The 22,650-nt window shown below is 54.4% G+C and overlaps 1 protein-coding gene across 1 annotated transcript in view; it reads left to right on the top strand.

The window, feature by feature from the left end:
* Positions 1-22,650, top strand: part of CCDC33 (coiled-coil domain containing 33) — a gene marked incomplete at both ends in the record, with an annotated part of 124,137 nt that overhangs the window by 10,436 nt on the left and 91,051 nt on the right. The window contains 1 exon segment of the mRNA XM_079700120.1: positions 14,935-15,098. Within this exon segment, the coding sequence (XP_079556246.1) occupies positions 14,935-15,098 (164 nt within the window).

Genomic DNA, 22,650 nt, shown 5'->3' on the forward strand with positions numbered 1-22,650 from the left:
CCTGATCAAGTCACTTCACTTCTCTGACCCTCTGTTTTCTCCTCTGTAATATGGGGATAATGATGCCTACTTTGCAGTGTGATTATGAAGATTAAATGATATGCTAACCTGACCGCATGCAGTCCAGGAGCCCTTCCTGGAGGAGAGGGGATTCCAAATAGATTCCAATTCCAATACGGATAAACTGGAAGGCACCACTGGAAGGATACAGCTTCGGGGGCAGAAATGGGACACACATCCGCACCCCTTCTATCCCTGCAGGGAGGTGTGTCGATTCTTCCACCCAAGAATTATTTGTTAAACCCCAATTCTCCTCCAGGCCTGGCCTCTCAGAGTCCTCAGGGAGATCAGACACCACAGTGAGACCACTGCATTCATGGGTACAGGAGGGGAAGCAGCTGGGCTTACCCTGGGCGAAAGGGTGAATGTTCTCCTTTAAATTCCTGCTCTGCCACCTTCCAGCTATGGGACTTCTTCTCTGTGGCCCTCTTTCTTCACCTATAAAATGGGAATAATGACAATAGTCCCCTGACAGAATTGTTGAATTGAATATGTAGTAAATTTAAAGAACACACTAAATGCTCGAAAACTTAACCTATGATTATTATGCGGAGTGAATGGCAGCCTGCCAGATAAACAAGGGTTGGGGGGCTACATTCCAGGCAGAGGGAACAGCCTAGGCAAAGGCCCAGAGGCTTGAGAGGGCATAGTTTCTTTGGGGAACTCAGGGAGGTAAAGGGTGGTGAATGCGGGGGCAGGTGAGGGGCCAGGCCTTGGGGGCACATCCTCCTCGGAGGGAGAGAACTGAGTCTGCCACCCCCGCCCCCCAGCAGGAAGCCTCCCTTGAATCACTGTCGGGAGGTGGTGGAGGCTGGGTGGAGCTGAGGCCGGCGGGTGGGGATTGTTGCGGAGGATATTATTTTAATCTTCCTCTTAAAGCATAATTGCTTTTTGTCGGTGGGTGTTCCGGGACGCGCCTCCCCACAAGAATGCTTTCCAGGCTCCTCTCCTCCAGGAAGACAGGCAGGGCTGGGCCAGCTCCATGCTGCATTAATACGCTGCAAATGCGATTTCATGGCCGCAAATGAGATTAGGGCCAGAGGCTCTGCTCTCTGGTAGAGACGGTGGGCGGCCGGTGTGGACGAGGGGCTGGTGCTGAGGAGGGAATGAGAGGGAGGGAATCAAGGGATCCCAGCAGGTAAAGCCTGAATAAGCAGTTTCTTGTAACTGGAATTCCTCGGACCTGCTGGCTCATTCCAGCTGCAGAGTGGGCCCTGAGGCCCCATCCTGGGAGTGGGGTGCTCTGGGCTGTCCCCCCCACCCCCAAACTCCCCACAAGCACCTCATTAAGGGAGAGGGCTGTGATGACAAATGCAGGTTCTACAGCCACATGGCCTGGGTCTAAGCTTGGCTGTTCAGCTCCTGGTACTGTCTCTGTTTTCCCATCTGTAAAAGGGGGTTACAGTTGTACCTACCTCACACGCAGTTGTGAGCACCGAGTTAACAAATGTAAAATGCATAGAATAGTGCCTGGTACATAACAAGCGCTTGTTAATTGTTAGCTCTTCTTATGAGGTTCACACCAAATATTCATGCCCGAGTAGGGGAAGAAGGCCCCTGAGGGCTTGTTCTCTGGAAGAGAGAGGGCTATTTGGGGAGCAGGCATCACTGTCCCAGGCTGAAGTGGGGGCATCTGGGGAACTAGCAGGGAGGAGGAAAGCATCTGATGCTAACGTCATCCCTCACTCATTCAGTGAGCACCCACTTGACACCAATTCTGTACCAGGCAACAGCCTGGGCCTTGGGGACAAGGCATCACCAGGCACAGTCTCTACCCTCAGAGGAGACAGACCCTCTCCCCGAAAAGTCAATAGTGGGTCATGAGCCAGGCCAGGGGGAGGCCCAGGGTCTACGGATCTGATGCCCCTGGGTGGAAGTGGAGGCAGTGGGGGAAGGTTTCAGGGAAGATTTGCTGGAGGTTGTTCCATTTGTGTCTTGAAGAAACATGATGAATTATTCAGGCTGGTAGAGGGAGGACAGTCCAGGCAGAGCTTAGGTGAAGGCCAGGAGGCTGGAGAGACCAGAGCCCTTTCAGGGGACTGCAGACGTGTAGTGTGGCTGGAGCGTGGGTGTGAGGCAGGGATCGACAGCAATGAGGCTGGAGGGGCTGGGGTGAGCCGACCATGAGGCTCCTGAGAGAGTCAGCGTCTCTCCTGAGAGCAGTGGGGCCTACTGAAATGTTTATCAAAGCAGAGGAGGAACTTGGTCAGACTTGCGGGTCAGAAGAGTTGGGGTGAGGGAACTGGTTGAACCTACTGCCCCCCCCAAGGCCTCTCTGCCCTGAGTGGACCCCTCGACCTTGACAGGGTCCCTCTTCCGCCCCCTCCTGATGGAAGGGAATGGCAGGTCTCCTTCCCTGCTTACCCCTTTATTCAGTCCTTTGTTAACGAGTTATTGATTCTGCAAAAGAAAAATGCCCAAAAACCACGTTGCTTCTTTAGCAAAGTGATTCATGGTGCGATGATGGGACCTGGGCTGCCCCAAACGAGAGCTCTGGTTACCAATGCTGAGAGGACTCCTTCAATGCGGTGATCAATAAACATGCCTGCTGAGCTAAGGGACGCGGTGACAGCCAACAAGGAGAACAGCATATCCATAACAATCACCCCAAGTCTCCCGTTGCACAGCTGGGGCCGCAGGGACTCCAGATTGGCACAAACTGGCATAAACATGGGGGAAGCTCGGTTTTCTGGACCACCTGCCATGTGCCAGGCGTCCATTCTCTCACCTGATCCTCACCACACCCCTGCAAGGTAGATATTCCTTGCTGCTTTGCAGATGAGGAATTGAGGCCCCAGCTGGTCAAAGGACTTGTGCAAATGCTTGCTGCTGGGGCTGGAGGAGCCACAGTTAAAGCCTCGCTTGGCGGATTCCAAGCTGGTTGATGGTGTTTTTTGCTGCCCAGTGTGATGGTGCTGGGCCAGGCTGGTTGGTCAGTCCTGAGGGACAGAAACGAGGCACAGTGACAAGTTTGGGACTATCAAGTACGCCATGATGGAGGCACACGCATTAGGCCCAGCAGCCACTGACTGAGCAGATCCAGGTCACCTCTGCATAGTAGGGCACCAGAGGAAGGTCAGAGGGCAGCCGCCCAGTGCCTCCAGGATCCACCACCCAGAGAGCAGACAAGCTGCATTGAAGAGGCTTAGCTGGAACTGGGAGCTTGATCCCAGGCATAGCCCCCAAGCACCAGGACTCCACCAAACAACACTGCCACCCGTTTGTGCTGGATAGAATGGCCTCCTCTGGACACCCCAACTTCTGCCCTGGTTTACAGGGACCTGGCCCAGCCGTGCCCAGTGAGCCTCCAGGATGCTCCACCTCTCTCTCCTTTGACTCTTGGTGTCTGTGGACAGCACTGTCACAGAGCAGCTCTTTAGCCCCATTCAAGAGGTCAGGTGTTTTCATCTCTGAATTTGACCTTTTATTAGTTTTAGGAGTGAAGGATGGAGAGATGTGACCCCTTGCCCTGGGAGTAAAGGAAAAAGCAATATGCTTTGGTGGTTATGACCACAGGCTTTGGAGCCAGCAGATCTGCATTCGAATCCTAACTCTGTTGCTTCAAAATTTGGACAAGTCCCTTCATTTCTCAGAGCATCTGTTTCCTCTTCTTTAACATGGAGTAAAAACAATAAGTCCTGGGGCTGTGAATGAGAGGATGAAATGAGACAGTGAGGTAAACTCTGGGCACAGCGCCTGGCACAAAGTAAGAGCTCACTCATCGTTAGCAGGGTGTGAAGATGTGGAGGTGATGAGACTGGTGGCAATACCAGGGTATTTATCAGATGAGCGCTCAGGCCCACAAAGAGGGGCTCACGCAGCAGGTGCATCAGTTGAGGGCCTTGTAGGAAAAAGAAGGCATTCAAATTCTGTCATTTGAGGGGAATTTATTAGAGGGGCTATTTGCAAAGTTGAGGGTCATGTTTAGGAAGAACAAGAGGGACAGTGTAGTCCCCTGGGGGCTAGTAAGTGAGAAGAGTCGTCACTGACTCTTAGACCTGAACAGGCAAGAGGGGGAACGATGACCTGGAGGGTCAGCTGTATGGAGAGTGCTGCCTGCCAGGCAGGGTGGCCCTGGGGAGAGGGACCAGCCAACCCAGAGAACCAGCCAGGCGGATCTTCCTAGCTCTCTGATGGCCCTCCCATAAACCCAACTCAACCAGAACCCACTGAAGTGGCCACATGGGTCAGCCTTCTGGGCACAGCGCAGGGTGGAGAAGAGGGAGAATGGATGTACGGTTCAAATGGGAGCCGCCCAGCACCACAGGTGACGGGAGAGGACCCTCCTGCCACACTCACCTGCTCCCCAGTTGGAACACTCTCAGAGGAAGCCGGTGGCCCTGTCCTTGGGCTGCTTCTTTGGTGTGGGCGGGACTAAGGGCAGGAAGGAGGACAGGCTGGAGGGAACCACAGAGAGAGGGGCTTCCGGGTGCCCCCAGCAGAGCTCTGGCTGCAGTGACTTAAGCTCAAACTCTGGCCAGTGCCTTAAGGGGTAGGGTGTGAACTGGCCCCCAGGGGCCCCAGTGGGAGATGAAACTGAAGCACACGGCAGAGCCAGTCCTCCCCTACTCACCCCCAAATCTCTCTGCAGAAACTCCCAGGTTGAGCCTCAGCTGATGTGAGGACAGAGCAGCCCCTGATGACCTTGACCTAGCGGGCTGTGGATTCACCACTGTAATCAGAGGAGTGGGCCCTCCTGGAGTCTGCCACCCTTCAGCCAATGAGTGAGCATCTGCTGTATACACTGCTGGTGCTGAGGGGAAGTGGCATTTGGAGCGTAGAGGCCCTCTAAAGGAACTGCCTTAGGCTTCCCTGGTGGCGCAGTGGTTGAGAGTCCGCCTGCCGATGCAGGGGATATGGGTTCGTGCCCCGGTCCGGGAGGATCCCACATGCCGCGGAGCGGCTGGGCCCGTGAGCCATGGCCGCTGAGCCTGCGCGTCCAGAGCCTGTGCTCCACAACGGGAGAGGCCACAACAGTGAGAGGTCTGCGTACCGCAAAAAAATAAATAAATAAAAATAAAAAAAATAAAGGAACTGCCTTGGCTGACAATGCCAGTAACTCGGGGAGGGGCAGGCGCTTGACCTCAGGTTTATTTCCTATCGGGAGTGAACTCACAAACACAGGCACAGGCAGGTGTTACCGTGGACAGAGGACTGTTCAGAGCAGGAGAGAAGGGGGGTCAGGAAGCCTTCCTGGATGAAATGTCTTGAGCTGGACCCTGAGGATAAATTGGATTTAGGTAGGAAGGGAGAAGAGATTTCTGGCGAGGGGGCTGCCTGGAGAAAGGTGGCTGTGGGCATGGTCTTGGAAGCTGGGAACAGAGTGGGTCTGGGGAAGAGAAGAGGGAGGCTGGGATATTTGAGGTGGGGGTGAAGGCTCAGGTGGTGGGGGGAGACTGCAACCTGCAGACATTTCTCACTTTTCTGGTCCATTTCTTCTGGGGACAACCTGCCAAGTCCAAGGTTGTTTAGCAGGGAAAAGAGCGAACATTTCTGGAGAACTTAAATGAGTATCAACACTAAGGGCTTGACCTGCATTGTCTCCTTCAGTCCTCATGGCTGCCTGGTTTCCCCACTGTATAAAGAAGGGAACCAAAGCTCAGAGAGGGTTAGTATGTGAACCAAGATCACACAGCTATTGGCTGCTATTTACTACAAAAATCACACTAAATTTCCACCTCATCTATACCTTCCCTTTCCCAGAAGCCCAATTCAACTACCCAAAAGAAATGGAGAGAAAGTGATGGGGGTGGGGAAGTGGTGGTGAAAGAATGGGGGAGGCGGAGGGGGAGGCTCTTCCCGCTGCCCAGCAAGCCCAGGGCAAAGCCAGCAGAAGAAGCAGGAACCCCTCCTTCCCCAAGAGCCAGCCTCAGATCCAGTGCGCAGTGACTGTGGGCTCCCTAATGGCTGTGTTTAACCCCTGGCCCTACCGAATGATGCAGCACCAAGCGTTCTCTCCTGAGGGAAGGGGTTGGGTAGGGTTACTTATTAGCTGTGAGATCAATCATTACCTGCTTCCCCTAACAGTGGAATCTCCTTGAGTCATCAAAGCTTGGGGCTGGTGCCCTGGGCAGGGGAGCAGAAGGTCTTCTGGACATTTGGGGAGCAGGTTCATTTCCCTTGGCTGGGGGAGGCGGAGTTCCCCTTACTGGGAAAGGGCAATGAGGCAGGTAGAACAGCGCGCGCGGGAGGGGGGTAGTTAGGTAGGAGAGCCACATCCAGTCCCCAGGCTGATGGCCGTCTCACTGGTGAGGAGTAAGCAGTTCTGGAGGGAAGGTTAGTGTAGCACAGGAGTGAGTGTCCCAGGGGGCCTTGGTGCAGGGAGCCGGGCAGCCAGCGAGTGAGGCGGTGGGAAGGCTCTCTTTCCGTTGGCTGCTGAGTGTGCAGGGCTCAGGGCTCACTAGGGCTCTGGAGCCAGACGGCCTGGAACCAGTGCCCAATTGCATTATCTTCTTCCCAGGCAGGAAGGCCGACGGGCTGAGAGCTGCAGCTGTAGAAAGCTCAGAGGCCAGTAGGGAGCTGCAGGGCTGGGCAGGCAAGGCAGTTAGGGTGCAGGATTTAAGGAGGTGCGGCGGCAGGAATACTCACATAGCCCTGAGAGCCAAGTGCCTCCTTAGTATTTGCTCCCTAAGAGACCTGCTGGCCTCTCCCAGCCCTGCTGCAGGGCCCTCAACTGAGCCAGCCCTGTAGGCGCTGGAGTAGTTCTGGTCCCCTCCCGCCACCACGACTTGCTGCCAAAGCGTTCGGGACTGTGTGGAAGGGGGAGACACTCTAGGGAGGCTGCGGAACCACCCACTGAGGTCTTCTCCACGCATGCTCCATTGTGACAGTGTCGGCCCAGGCCTGGGAGGGTAGAAACCTGGAAGTGGGACTCACAGCGTGCATCCCCAACCATGTGGGTGACCTTGGCTGGTGACCTTTTAGTTCTAATCAAAGGTGAGTCCTCAGCTTTTCTGCTGCCAGGGTGGGCCTGCTCTTGGCCCCCAAACCAAGGAAAATGGGAAGAACCCTCCGTATGGTGTCTAAAGCAGCTGGCAGAAGAATGGGGGCAGGCCACAGGGGTCTTCCAGACATCTCTCAACCCCACCCCGTATTGATCATCCTTTGAGGCCAGTTCACACCTCGTCTCCCCATGGAGCAGACCCCACCCCCACGCCAAGGGCCAGTCACTCCTCATTCTTGCATCTCATGGTGGCAGAACCATGCCCAGCATGTGGTAAGTGCTCAAAAAAAAAAAAAAAAGAGTCGTTATTTATGTAATAATTTATTGTGGAGCTCAGAATTGGATCAGTCATAATCTTTGGTCCGTACTCTAGAACAATTGTTGACCGTACATAGCCCTCTTTAGTTATTTATCATTTATTTTCAATAATATAATGGGGCTTCCCTGGTGGCGCAGTGGTTGAGAGTCCATCTGCCAATGCAGGGGACACGGGTTTGTGCCCCGGTCTGGGAGGATCCCACATGCTGCGGAGCGGCTGGGCCCGTGAGCCATGGCCGCTGAGCCTGCACGTCCGGAGCCTGTGCTCCGCAACGGGAGAGGCCGCAGCGGTGAGGGGCCTGCATACCGCGAAAAAAAAATAAAATAAAATAAAAAATAAAAAAATAATATAATGAACACCTCTTAACTGACCACCCAATCTAAGGGGACAACATTACAATACCACATCTACTTATTTCCCGTTCTCTCCCCCATCTTCCCACACACCCTCCAAGAGGAAACCATTCTCCTGAACTTTGTGTTTATTACTATTAAACAAACAGAAGGCTATAAGCATCCAAAGAGGCAGGATGCAGGCAGGTTCACTAACAGAAATAGCTGTTTTTCCAACCAAGCTGCAACTTCCTTGCAGGCAGTGTCTGGGTCTCCACCTTTCCTGCAGTGTGGTCAGCATGTGACTGGGCACACAGGACCACTGGTGAATCTTGGTTGATGGGCTGTTTGGGGTACCCAGAGCAGGAAGGATGAGGACTGAATGCCAGAGAGCAGGCAGGACACATCCCCAGGAATAGGGGGAAGGGCTTCGGACTCCCCCGCCACTGCACCTGACAGGTGTCTGTGTGGCTTCTGCTCTGCCCTGTGAGCACACACAGTGTTGCCCAGGTGACCCAAGTGGGTGGAAAAGCGCACTGCTTTTCCAGGTCTGGGCAGAGAGCGGTCCACCCCTATCTTTACCTTCTGGGGGTGCCAAGAGCCGATTGCCCAGCTGCTGACCCCTGCCCAGCTGGCCATGGCCCAGAGCCCACACATCACCTCCGCTCGCAGAATGTCTCCCTGCTGAGAAAGCGCCAGACCCTTGCCCAGGTCCCAGAGCCGGTGTCTGGCACCCCTGAGACCACACTGATGCTCCATACTGGGCGCCACCCCCAAAGACTCCAAGGTACCCACGCCAGCTGTCTGAGCAGGATTGATCACCCAGCAATACCAAGTACTGGTCCCCAAGATTGGGAAACAAGGCCAAACACTCCTGCCCCCAAAAGGATGGTACAGAAAAAGAAAAAGGTGAGGCCTGGGGGCATGGGGCGTGCACCTGCATGAACTCATCTCTCCTTCAAAGTCCCTTGTTTTGTTTGCTCCTGAATCATGACAGAAGCTTCCTTTCTCTGGGCCTCAGTTTTCACAGCTGTGAAATGGGGAAGGAGGTAGGCTCTGTGGCCCTTCCCGGTGAGGCGTCCTATACTCCTGGAACACATGGGCTCTGAAATGCGGTGTGCCCGCAGGTGTCATCAACTCAATCTGGGGATTTCTGCCCATCTCCCTGTGACCCAGAGAGAAACGTAGCATGAACTGGGTATATCACCCCCACACACACACAGCCTGGAAAGGAGTTTTTGTCCTCTTGTTGCTGGGGGGTCACAGAGGCTCAGAGAGCCTATTGCGATGGCTTACCATCATCCTCCAAGATCCTCCAGGAAATTCCCAGGTTGCTGCCCTGGCAGTGCCCATGCCCCATTGCTCCACCGTCTCCCAGCCCTGGCCCAGCCTTCTCCCCCGGCCACAAATGCTCCAATGTCTGGAGAGAAGGGATTTTTGTCTGTTTCCATCACTACTCTATTCCCAGTACTCAGAACAGTGCCTGACACATAATAGGTGCTTAATAAACAGCAGTGACAGAGCAGCATGACCCTTACTTGTGCTAACTGGCAAGGCTGAACCCATGGCCTTCACTGTGTCACTTGCCAAAGGTACACAGGTAGTTGCTAACTAGGGAACACCCTCTTTGCAGTTACACTCTTAGGTCAAATAAACCAAACAGCTAAGGGTACCAAGACCCCAGTGCGGTTTCTACTTTATTACCCTTGACTTTGGTGTCTCTGGTTCCTTGTGTTCTCTACCCATAACTGGCTCCTCCTCTTGACTCCACCCTCCTGCTTTAAGCCTCCTTCCGGAATGTCACACACGTGGGACCAGGCACCAAGCCGGCCTGACCTGGGAGCCCTAAGCTGCCAGCTGGTTCTGGAAGCTCATTCCCACCTGCCCACCCAACTGGATTTGGGGATCCAGGGAGGGTGCATGGGAGCCCTGAGAAGGAACCAGATTTGTTTTATTTGATTCATAGCTTTGGGAAACTTTTTTTTTTTTTTGCGGTACGCGGACCTCTCACTGTTGTGGCCTCTCCCGTTGCGGAGCACAGGCTCTGGACGCACAGGCTCAGTGGCCATGGCTCACAGGCCCAGCCGCTCCACGGCATGTGGGATCTTCCCGGACCAGGGCACGAACCCGTGGCCCCTGCATCGGCAGGCGGACTCTCAACCACTGCGCCACCAGGGAAGCCCGGGAAACATTTTTGATAGCTGGGTAGAATCCCCTATAAGGATGTTCATAACGTACATAATTACATGTCACATATTAGTATTTCTTTGTGAGTCCTCCATTCATGTCTTTTTTGTTATGGTAATGTTTACAGGTTTCAGTGTTCTTTGTGTATGTATTAGGGATATCCATCCTTTTATATATACTGCAGATATTCCCTCCAGTTTGTCTTTTTTTTTTTTATGTATTGTGGTGAATTTTGTACCATTATAGAAGTTGGCATAGATTTTTTTAAATAAATTTATTTATTTATTATTTTTTGGCTGCGTTGGTTCTTTGTTGCTGCGTGCAGCTTTCTCTAGTTGAAGCGAGCAGGGGCTACTCTTCATTGCGGTGCGTGGGCTTCTCATTGCGGTGGCTTCTCTTGTTGCGGAGCTCGGGCTCTAGGCGCGCAGGCTTCAGTAGTTGTGGCACGTGGACTCCGTAGTTGTGGCTCTCGGGCTCTAGAGCGCAGGCTCAGTAGTTGTGGCGCACGGGCTTAGTTGCTCTGCGGCATGTGGGATCTTCTGGGACCACGGCTGGAACCCGTGTCCCCTGCATTGGCAGGTGGATTCTTAACCACTGAGCCACCAGGGAAGCCCCAGTATGGATTTTTTAATGTAATCATATCAATCCTTTTCTTTATGAATTTTCAACTTCTGTGTCCTTTTGAAAAGCCTCTACTGCTCCAAACACCACAACTCATATTGTTAGTACCATGTGCTAGTACTAGCTACTTGGGTTATGAGCTTTAGAGTGTATACATTGTGGCCCAGAGAAAACACATCACATACAAAGAACGGCTGGTGAGAGAGGAGAGTAGAGACAGCAGGAAGTGGAGGTGGATGGACCCTGGTTCTATTTCTGGCTCTGTGCCTGTGAGCTAAGCTGTGTGCTTTGGTGCAAGGGCTTTTGTGTCCCTGAACCTGTTTCCGCACCTATAGAAGGGCCTCACCATGGCCATCATAGCTCCCAGGCAAGTTTAGACGCTGAAACGAGAAGGAACCTGAGGGACCGTTTTCAACTCTAAGCCCTGGTGATAGAGCTGGGGAAACAGAGGCCCCTGGAGTGAATTAGCCCAAATGACTGTTCCCAGCCCAGTGCCCCCTCCACTGGCCACCATCAGAGCCTCTCCAGTGGCATGGCTTTCGGATCCAGGGGCATCCTGGAGGGTGGAACTTGGCTTCCTTGCTTCCTATGGCCTCCCAGTTTGCTGGGGCAGAGGAGTGGCCAGGGAAGGGTGGAGGAGACTGTCTTCTTCCATCTCTCCCCTCAGGAGAACCAATTTAAGTCCCTTCCCAATAGACCATTAACTCCTTCACGGCTGGTGCAATCTTCCTACTCCCTCCCACCTTGTCCCCTCCCCCCAGCACACATATCCCCAAATGCCCTGAGTGATGGGCAGTCACAGGTCCCTCAGGACATCTGCTGGCTAATCCTGGCTTATTGAGGGCAAGGCAGGCTGTCTGGAGGGTAAGAGTGGGAATTAGCAACTTCTGAGCCTTCCCACATGCCAGGCCCCGGTGGAGGAGCTGAGAGAGCTGTGCTTTGGAATCATAACCCTGCCCTGCCAGTACCGGCTGAGTGGTCTTGGGTGGTGGTAAACCAGCCAAACCTCTGCCTAGAAACACTGCCCACTGATTTCTGCACCCTAGCAGTGCTGCATGAGTCAACAGGGAATAAACCAGTGGTGTGGAAGTATCCAGCTCTGCTCCTGGCCTGCAGGAGGTGTCTTCGGGGGAAGTGACTTCCCTTCCTCAGGCTTATGTCACCCCTACAGATGGGTTTGTAGGACCTCATACTTAGTTTCGTCATCACCCACAGTTCACTCCCCCACATGTAACTCAGCTTGTACATTTTCTGTTCCCTGAAGTCTCCAATGTAGGCCTGGTAAGGGCGGGACTTGGAGAAGACATCAGTCCTGATGCAGGCACACGTCTGAGGGAAGCCTGCAGATTCCCATCCAGACATAGGCAGGAAAGAGGGGAAGGCAGAAAAGTTGGCCCACTGTCCCCCCTCGAGGCCTCCTACTTGGCCCCAGGCCTCCCTAGCCCTGGGCCCAGCCTGCCCAGCGGACACACGCCTGCAGGCCTCACCAGGAGGCGCCAGCCCGGCAGCGGGCCTCACGCCCAATGGTAAAGCATGAGCAGTTCTTGCCAAACCCCCTGCAAGCTTTATTTCCCGGACAGTTGTCCCAGAGGGGAGGCACAGAGGACACAGAGGGTGCAGCGGGAGCGGAGGACGTAGATGAGGCGCCACTCATGGCCTGGTCTGCCAAATGCCTGGCTGGACTTGGGGCTGCCAGGGAGTCACTGAGAGCCTTTGGGTAACTGCCATGCTGCTGGGCCCTCACTTCTGGGGCCCTAGGGAGCTCATCACAGCAATCAGGGGGCTGGAGCTACCATCTTAGGCAGTTCCTGGGAATCTGGGAGTGGGAGGGACATGAGTCACCTCTCCTGACCTCACTGCAAGAACCTCAGGCCAGTTATTAGGAAGACTGAATTACAAACCGTTCCAGATATCCCCATTGACCAGGTGGGAAAATTAAGGCTCAGAGAGGTCACCTAGAGAGTTGGGGTCATAGCTGGGCCGAAACCTAGGTCTCTCGACCCCTAGGCTGCTAGTCTTGCTCCTGTATCACCAAACCAGATCAAACCTGCTGGGGAGTGAGTGGGTTACGGGGTGTGCAGTGAGGGTGGAACACTGATCTATGAGGATAGGGGGTGGCTTTGTGGCTGCTTCTCCTTCTTTCCCCCTCCACCTGGCAGGCGTTCCTTCTGAGTACTGACCTCCCTCCCCCTCCTCCCGCCTTGGCCTGGCAGAGGAATAGGGGAGGAGGGGGCAGCTTTCAACACCTCTGCAGATGGCGATGGCTTCTGCTGAGTCCTGGGTTGGGGGAGGGGCTCCTCAGCCAGAGGAAGGGAAGGAGAGTGTCTGTAGGGCTGGCACTTCTGGGGCTGGGGAGGGGGCTGATGTTCTCACCTCCTAATTAGTCATCTTGTTAGGCAAGGACCACAGCCTGTACCAGGAAGGTCTTTCTGAGAAAGAGTCAGATGTGCAGGAAGTGAAGGAACAAGCCACAGAGATGGACATGTAGGGAAGAGCAGTCCAGGCAGAAGGGTCAGCCAGGGCAAAGGCTGGGAGGCAAGAGCCAGCTTGGTGGTTGCGAGAAACCACTAGAAGGCCAGTGTGGCTGGAGTGAGAGGGCAAGGGGCCCAGAGGTGACACGAGGTCAGTTTCCTGGACCAGAGTGTATAGTCCTTACAGGCCACAGTGAGGCTCTGTGTGAAACAAGGAGCTACTGCAGGCTTTTGAGCAGAGAAGTGATGTGGTCTGGTTGAAATTTGTAGAGGATCACTCTGGCTGTTCTGTGAGATGGGGCAGGGCGGAGGGAGGGCCAGAACAAACAGAAACGAGAAAGCAGTGAGGAGGCAAGTGCAGGAATTCCATGTCTTGAATCCAAGTGGAGATGGTGAGAAGAGGTCAGATTCTAGACATGGTGTGAAGGTAGAGCTGGCAGGAGATGCTGACAGATTGGAGTAGCGCAGGGAACTGCATGAAATAACAGCCATAAAAAGCTCTTCCCTTTGCCTCATCCCGGAGGCTTCCCAGAGTCAGAAGCAAATGTGCCCGGGACTCCCAGGCTCAAAGGGGGAGAAATGTATGGGGAACCTGGACCCTCACAGAGGAAGCAGGGCAAGTTTCAGACGCTCTGGTTTAAGCACTCATCGTTCCATTGGGGAAACCGATTCTCAGAGCAAGGCTGGCTTTGGGTCCCGCCGTGGTGAGAGGTAGAGCTGGTTTAAAGCCAGCCCTCCAGACATTCAGTGCTCATCAGGACGGAGTCAGGGGACCCAGCCTGCTGGGGCTGCCACCAGCACAAAGCCTGCCTCGGACCAGGCCCTCCTCTTCTCTGGGCCTCTGTCTCACATCGTTCTCTATGGTCTCCGTGGACTCTTCCCGCTCTGAGGACTCCGCCACCCCTGCCACAGCCTGCCCTGAAATGCAGGACTGATAGGCCAAGCTTCCCAGATAAGAGGGTGAGCCCCCAGTGACGCCCTCCCCCAGGGCCCCATCTCCAACCTGAAGAGGTCCACTGCTTCTCTTCCAGGGCCAGGAGGGCCTCTCACATCAACTGGTGCTGATTAATCAGCAGGAGGGACAGAAGGTGGGGGGGTGGCCTCCTGCCAGATGAGGCTTAATCTGGGTCAGTTGTGTCAACTCCCGGGACTGGGAATGAGAGCCAGGCAGCCAGTGCCGAGGGACGACAGGACACCTCAACCTCAGCAGCCCCATGTCCATACCCCGACTCTGCTACCCTCCCTGGATTCCCCACTGCCTCCGGAGTCAAACTGAGCCTGCCCTGGGCCTTGGTAAGCTCCCTCCCTTTCCCACTTTGCTGCCTTGGCTCAGGGTTCTGCTTTCCAGCGTGTGAATCCACAAGATGATGAGCTGTTGAGCTCCTGCACGTATGTCTGCTTGGGGCAAGCAGCCTAGGAGGCCCCATGTGCAGGCAGGCACCTCTCCTCCTTCCTGGTCTGCAGGGTTTTCTGGGTAGACGAAGGATGAGGCATCTGGGAAAGACACATTCATTCATCCCTACTTAATGCTTTGGGTGACTCCATGCATGTGGAGAGGCTTTGTAAACTATAAAGCTCTGTGCACAGGAGGGACCTGAAGTGACAGCTGGCCTGGGGTGAGGTTGCAGGAGCAAAGAGGGCCAATTGCTAGAACCTCAAAAGTAGGGCAGGATTTAGAAATCACAGGCAAGGCTACCAGCAAAAGCAAAGGCTTAGAGGTGGGACTGGACTTGAAAGGTGGAGTGGCCTGTCTCATTCTGCAGGAAGTGATAGATCCAGGACTGGAGGAAGCAAGAGGGAGACAGAGATGTGGAGTGTGGGACAGAGGTAGGGAGAAAACGGGGTCAAAGGTGACTGCCCCTGTAGTTCCAGACTGGCTGTGGGGCTGACAGAGGGAAACAGCCACTCGGAGGGGAACCAAGAGGGGGCTAGAGTTATAGGGAGGCAGTAAAGGGAGGTGACCACACTGGAAGAGGCACTCAGCCTTGGCTTTCCCCACAGGTCATCGAGGGCCCAGAGGAGCCCACGAATACCTCCCAGAATGTGGACTCTGTCATCAGCCACCTGTCTCCCTCTGATAAGGAGGTCATCACAGTCACTCTCCATGGGGCCACCAACCTTCCTACCTCTAAGGATGGCTCTGAGCCATGGCCCTATGCGGTAGTGTAAGTAGCTGGCTGAGAGTGAGGGCAGGGGATGGTGTCCAAGCTGGAGCAGAAACCAGGGTATGGATATTTGGGATATGAGCACGCAAAGGGCTGGGGAAGGAGGGAAGAGCCACTCTGTGATCCCACAACCAGCTGAACAGTGTTTGGCCACAAATCGACCTCAGTGGGGCAGGGCCCCTGGATGCAGAGGCCTGGGCTGGACTCAGTGGGAGGTGATGGTCAAAGGAAAGAGAAGGCCTAAGGGCTGCTCTCCCAGCTCTGAGTGCCCCGTCTTACCATGCCCAGTCCTGGGGTAGGATCCTCAAGACCGTCCTCCTCCTTGGCCCCTACCACTTCTCCGGTCCTTTCTATTCCAGGTGCCTCCCTAGTTCCTTCTGATCATTTAATGCATGCTCCCCTCCAACCAGCCGGAGTCAGGGTACACACTTCTCACAGCCCGGAATCCCAGTGAGGCCTGCCATGCCATGTCCACTTGCCACTTCATGGGCCTCACTTCTCCTGGAAGGGTATTGGGGTGACGGACTCTCCATCCAGCCAAGCTTCTATATGGATGTTGGACATCTACTCAGTCTTGATTGTAAAGCCCTGTGCAGTAATCCCCTCCCATGAGCCTGCCATCCCTTAGCCCCTTCTGTAGACACTGGGAGCCACTGGGGCCTCCCCACCAAGCTACCTACCCCTCCCTTCCTCTACCAATACCAGCAGCATTCAGTGCCTGCCTACAGGCTTTGCCCACATTTTCTTTTGGGGAGTGCCTACGCCAGCATCTGCCAAAATCCACTGTCAAAGCCTTGTTTGTGAGCCTCCTCCCCCAGGCGCCCGTCCAAGTTGAGCTCTCTCTCCTTTGGAGACGGACAGCAGTGGCAACACCGGTCTGACGTACTTTATATAAATGAAGTTATGTGCTGCTCCTCTGTCCCCTAAACTGGGGCTCCCAGGGACAGATCCCATGTCTCCCTCTCCATTTCCCCAACAATATGCCCGGTATAGGCCTGAGCACACTTAGGGGTCAAGGAGCACTGAGGTAAACACCCCAGGTTACTATGACAACAACCCCTCCCCAACACACACACACAGTGAAAGTGGGATAGATGAGGTGCTGGAGCCCAACAGGTGAAACGCTTGTCTCGAAAGCCCCATTTCCCCTGCTCAGCTCCTCGGCCCTCCCCTCCCCCGACTCCATTTCCGTGGTGAAGAAGGACAGGTGGCTGAGAGCAGGCTTGGCAGGGAGCTCGCCTTCTCCCCTCAGCTATTTCCATAAACCAATTATCGCCGATCATCTCGGGAGATTGAGGCCCCGCCTATCACCAATCCAGCTTGGGCGGTGGGGCGGGGAATTGGGCGGCCCATGGCTTCTCGACAGAGCCACCGCGACCTGCGCCATCACCCGGTTGCCATGGGAACGCGCAGCGGGAGCCAAGCCGCGGAGCCTGGGTGAGGGGTGTGGAGGGGTTGGTGGGGCGGGGGAGGGCATCCCTGCACCCATCTCCACCCAGAGAGGGGGCAGGGAGCAGGGCTTAGGCGAGCCTGCAGCCTGCGTTCCAGGGCTCCGGGCGGCTGAGCTGCCACCAGCCGAGGAGGTGCTAATGAGATGCAAATGAAAGCAGAAGGGAGGGCTTCTGAGAAAGAAGGCCCAGCTGTCAGGACCTGAAAAGGGCTTTCAGTGCGAGCCCCCAGCCCGAGGCAGGAACCCCAGAGGGAGGACCGAGACCCTCAGAAGCCCTAACCCCTGGAAAGGATATGATATCCGCCCCTCCACCATGTCTGATTCCAAATACACAGTAACAAAGCATATAATAGGCATAAGCAAATCCACCAAAGTTTTCATTTTTCTCACAATGAATATTTCAATGCTCAAAATATATATTATATACTATATATATATTAAATACTATTAAACCATATTACATAATATATATTGAATATATATATATAATTTTTATCGTCTTTCAAAGCATTTTTTTCTCATCTTTTTGTTGCCTGTGTTTTGGTGCCCTCAGCTTGGTCTCCTGGCTTAGTTTCCTACTTTCTTCCATCCCATTTGTCTCACCTCAGACTGGGAATGGGGTCCTGGAGGTTCTTGTCTCTGCCTAATTCCCTCCTCCTCTCTGGGGTGTTGCATCCTCAGCAGGCAGGCCCATTGTGGGGCCCCAAAGGTGGGGGAGGGTTGAAGCACAGACCTGAGAGTGCCCCAAAGCCACTTACTCAATCCATTAGTGAGGAGCAGAATAGGGTTCAGGTCCAAGATGGGGCCTCCCTAGTTTGGGGTGTAGCCACTTCCCTCCACCATGCAGGCTCTAGCCTTGAGCCAATCTAGTAATAGGGTGTGTCCTCCAGTGGCGACTATGACAGACCAACAGGTCCACTTGGCTCATCTTCTGGTTGGTTCTGCCTCTTTCCAGCTAAGCCATTGACTTGCTTCCAACCTGACCCCACTTCTCCACTGAAATAGCTGTCTCTGAAGTCACCAGAGATCATCATGCCTAGCTCTCCTTCCAATGGGTATCTCATCTTTCACGGTCTCTCAGTGGCATTAACCCCTCGTGGCCACTGATTGTGTTGGCGGCCCTTGCTTTTCTTGGCTTCCAAGATGCCCTACTCTTATATTCTTCTATGTGTACCTCTTCAACACTTCTACCTGGAATTAAATGTTGGCCTGTCCCAGGTTTCAACCCTAGGTCTCTCTTATTTCTCTATACTCTCTCTTCGTGTGAGCTCATCTGCATCCTGGCATCAGTAATCACATTCTTTTGCCCCCATCCAGTCCATTGCCAAGTCGTGTCAGTTCCTCTCCGATCTTGAATTTATCCACTTCTCTCTGCCAGCTCCACCAGCTTAGGTTACTGCACTGTTCTGCTCTTGGTACATCTAATATTGCCCCTCTTCAAACCCCCTTCAAAGGCAGGTTACCATTCGATGCTGTGGTGCCATAGTACCAGAGGAACCCATTCTTTGAACCCTTCACATTGCTCTCAGGGTAAAGAGGATTCTAGGTCCAGTATGGTTGGGTCTTTGTCAGCCCCTCCAGCTCCCCAGCAGCATGACCCCACCTCCCTCTCTCTGCTCCAGCCACACCCAATGGACAAACATCTCTCAATGCTCTGAGCAGACCCTCTTCCCTCCCACCCCAGGCCTTTGCACTCTCCCTCCCCCAGAACATTTTCTCTTCCCCTCCCCTCTTTGGATCTCAGCTCAGTTGTCACCTCCTCAAGGAAGCCCTCCCGACCTCCCAGATCAGGCCAAACCCTCCCCCGTTACAAGCCTCCATGGGACTGTGTACTTCTCCAGTGTTGCAGCTGCAGTTTCACGTGTTTTGTGTGCTTTGATGTGATTCTTGGCTTATTCTTCATCAGTGCCTCATCCCATTGTGCCCCACTAGTTCCACGAGCAACCACCAGGTCTGTTTCCTTCCTATCCCTACTTTCAACACAGTCTCTGAAACATTGGAAGTTCTCAATTAATAATTGTTGAATGAATGAATAAACAGATGAATGAATGAATCTGGTCATGTTTCAAGCGTGCTCTGTGACTTTAGGAAAGTTACTTTACCTTTCGATGCTGAATACCTCACCTGGGAACCTGTCCCAATGGGCTGAAGAGATGGTGGAGCCAGACCACCATCTGGGAGATGCTGACAGGTCTAAAGTATCACACAGGGAGAGGGAATATCCTTAGTAAGAGTCACAGTGGGCACGTGAGACCTAGCAGAAGAAGCCACAGGTCAGTGGAGAGAAGCCAGAATGGAATCAGGAAAACCCAGAGTCTGGCCCACAGCCCCTGATTCCCTGTGTGACCTCGGGGGAGTCGCTGCCCCTCTCTGAGTCTTGGCCTTCCCATGGCCAGGATATAAGGCTTGGCCTCCACGCTGTCACAGGCTTGCCCGGCTGGTTTGTGCTCTGGCCTGGGAAACGGACTCACTTCCTTAGAGGCAACAAGAGCCCCAGTTGTATTGCCCAACAGATTCCACACCCAGGTCTGCTGGGTCAGTGGCCAGGCCCAGGGTCTCCCCCGAGTGGTCTGGGCCTGGCTCAAGGCTCTGGGGCCTGAGAAGTGCCCAGAACCTACCTCCCAGCTTGGCACAGAGAGACCTGTCTGTCAGAGCACAGCAGGGATCAGGAAGGCAGTGGCCCTGACAGGTGGGGAGTACCCCAGCAGGCAGAGTGTGGAGAAGGGGCCAGCCAGGAGGCGGCCTGTGGGGTTCTGACCCTTGGCCAAAGGCTGGATGGCTGGGCTGCCAGTTGGCAGCTGCTTCTCTGACTGTCTGCTGCCCAGAGCTAATGAGCAGGGACAGAGCAAGTACTGGGAGGGGAAGGGCTGCTTCCTTTCTTGGATAAGACTGAGAGCCCTGACCCTGGCCCCAGACTGAGCCTGACCCTGGTGACTAACTGAAGAAGATATTGAAAGTAGGGCAGTTTTGTCAGAGGTCCTAGTAAGAAAGGAAGGTTAAAGAGGTTATATTTTTCAAGTGTCTACCAGATACCTGTCAAATGTGCTAGGGGTGTGTGTGTGTGTATGTGTGTGTGTGTGTGTGTGTGATATCATTTAATCATCACTCCGTCCCATGAACTAGGTAACGTTGTCCTCATTTTATACATGCGGTGACTAAGGCTCAGAGCATTCTTGTGACTTGCCCAAAGTCACAGAACTAGTGGGTACCCAATCCAGGATCCAGGATTCCAAAATCCAAAAGCTCTTTCCACCTCACTCTCTGCCTCGATCTTCACATAGCTGTTGCCCTTGGAAGGGGATGTTGGCATCAGGGTCCTAACCCAGACTTGCAGAGAAGATCCAGTGACCAGTCTGAAGACCCCTCCTGGGACCTGCCTGCTCACACTTTCCCTTGTTTGGCTGTGGGCCGTGGCCAAGGGCCCCAGAGGGCAGGAATTTGGGCGAAGTAGGTGGAGGTCCAGTATGAACCACAGGTGACCTGGGAGATCGTCTCAGCAGCCAGAGGGCTGGACTCGCAAAAATAACAATAACACTCACAGTGACAGTGGTCATGGGACAGCACCAGGAGTAAAAAGCAGCCCCCGTTTGCTGGTGAGTCCCACACTGAGCTCACTCAGAGCTTGGGTCTCCAGGCACTCTGGCTCTAATAAAGCAGCCCTGGGAGGCAGGTTGCATTAGCCCCACGTGATAGCCAAGGAGGCCAAGGCCCAGGGCAGTGAAGGGACTTGACGAAGATCACATGGCTGGCCAGTGGGAGTGGAGCAGATGAAGATGACTGTCCCCATCTGACAACCGGCCACTTGCTCTGGCAGAGGCCAAGCCTCCTTCCTTCCCAGCAGGATGCCTGTGGGAGAAGTCACGTGGTAGAGAAGGCCCTGAGAATCCTGGGTCTTATCTTCCATGCAGGGCCTCCTGCTTACGGCGTGGCCTGACCTACCTGCACCTGTTCCAAATGACGTCAGTCCCTTGAGGCTCAGAGCCTCAGAATTTTTGTTCAGTGAGAACATCCCCATGTCCCAGGGCTATAAACACAGCTGTCATCAGTGCTTAAAAGGAGGCTGGCCCGAGACCCCCAGCCAGACTGAAGCCACAGGATTCTTTCCAGATGTTCCCCCATCACCTCTGCCAAGGGCCCCTGAGGTCTTCTCATGCCGAAACATTTATTCAAACCCCCAAAGCCTGAGCTCTCCCCCAGGACTGCTGGAATCCTGGAGGAGCAGCCCAAAAGGACAATGCTTTCCAAAAGAAGCAAGTATTAGTGGGGAGATTTCAGGAAATGAGGCAAGCCAGTGGGGGCCTTCCTGCTGTCCTCATTGCATTAGACATAGGCTGTCTGGTCTGCTTATTTCTGAGCATGGACAAAGCTGCTGCTGATGGGGTTCCTCCTCCCTCCCAGGGCACCATGAACAGCCAGGAGACTTGGTGCCCCCTCCAGGCTCGGTCTGGCTTCTCTCTGCCCTTGCCTGGTGCCTACGGGCTTCAGGGTCACATGCCCCATGGTCTAGCATCTATCGAAGAGGGAGGGAGGCCACTGGCCAGGGAGCCAGGGTTCGGGTTCCAATTCAGCTCCTTCAGCCCTTGTGCTCTCCCCATATCTGTCTGTTCCCATCCCTACACACACAGTGAGATTCCACCAGAAAGAATGGCCAGGGATGGCACAGTCAGTGCCTTCAAGGCCCAAACCAGTAAATAAACACTGAAGTCAGCCGGGTGTATGATGCAGTAGAGAGCTGAATCCACTGGCAAACTTGAGGGCACTGGCTCATTGAGAGCAGCCCCCAGGCACCCCCACTGATTTCTGCCAAGGAGGGAGGAATGCAGGCTTGGGTTGTCGGTGCTCTCAATTTTTCAAAAGAAGCCAGAAATCCAGATTGTTATGTGAAATCAACCACTTTTTTTTTTTTTGCAGAACGCGGGCCTCTCACTGTTGTGGCCTCTCCCATTGCAGAGCACAGGCTCCAGACACACAGGCTCAGCGGCCATGGCTCACAGGCCCAGCTGCTCCGCAGCATGTGGGATCTTCCCAGACCGGGGCACGAACCCGTGTCCCCTGCATCGGCAGGTGGACTCTCAACCACTGCGCCACCTGGGAAGCCCAAATCAACCACTTTTTACTGGCAGAACAAACACCTCTGCTCAGCTGGATCTGAGTCTCACCTCCTTGTCTTCCCAACCTGAATCCTCAGCCTGCTCAGACTCAACCTCCACAGCCAGCTTCACCGACTGTCCTCCTCTCCCAGGGGCCAGATACTTCCCCACGGTTGCTCAGCATTTATACGAGTCTGAGAGGCATCCCCCTTCTTGAAGCCCCTTCTTTCTTTGCTTCCAGGACACTCCCATCCTGATTCCCCCTTCTCTCTCTGCCCACTCCTCTGTGGGGTCCTTTCTCCCTGTATCCTGTGAATGCCCATGTTCCCGCCCAATCCTCGACTCTCCCCTGCATCTCGACTCTCCTGGGAGATCTCCCTCACCCCAGGCTACCCACCCCAACCCCTATTCTGAAGGCTCCAGAATGTCTAGATCCAACTCAGGCCTTTCTCCTAAGCTCCAGCCCCTGGACCCACCGGTGAGTGTACACTCCACCCCAGACTCAGCCTTCCCCACACTGGCCTTCTCGTCCATCCAGAAACCTGTGTGTTACAGAGAGCGATTATAGGGAGGAGCTGAGCTCAGAGATTTTTAAAGGATGAGCCTGCACAGTCAGTAGGCAGTACAGCCAGGACTCAGACCCACAACCCATGAGCCTGAGCACTAATCCAGTCTATCTGGCCTGGGAATGCTCCGAAGGCTGAGCGGTTTTCTCTCTGGGGAGGGCAGGCTATGGCCTCCTCCTTCCCTGCTCCCACAAAGGTAGAGATAGAGGTGCGGCTCGCCCTGAGTGAGGGGAGGTGGTGGTCCCCCATCAGCCCCTCTTCCTCCCCCGTCTCTCATTTTCTGACCTCCCAGGCAGCCCCAGGGCCTGTGGGGAGTACTGTGTGCATGCTGAGGTATTCTGTGGATGTTCAAAAGCAGGGCCTGGGGGGCCCAGACCATGACTACAGCTGCGGGCAATCAGGATGGTCAGTGTGGCCAGGAGGACCAGACCCAGGATCCAGCCACA

This window comes from Hyperoodon ampullatus (genome assembly GCF_949752795.1).
Source record: "Hyperoodon ampullatus genome assembly, chromosome: 3".
Classification (NCBI taxonomy): domain Eukaryota; kingdom Metazoa; phylum Chordata; class Mammalia; order Artiodactyla; family Ziphiidae; genus Hyperoodon; species Hyperoodon ampullatus.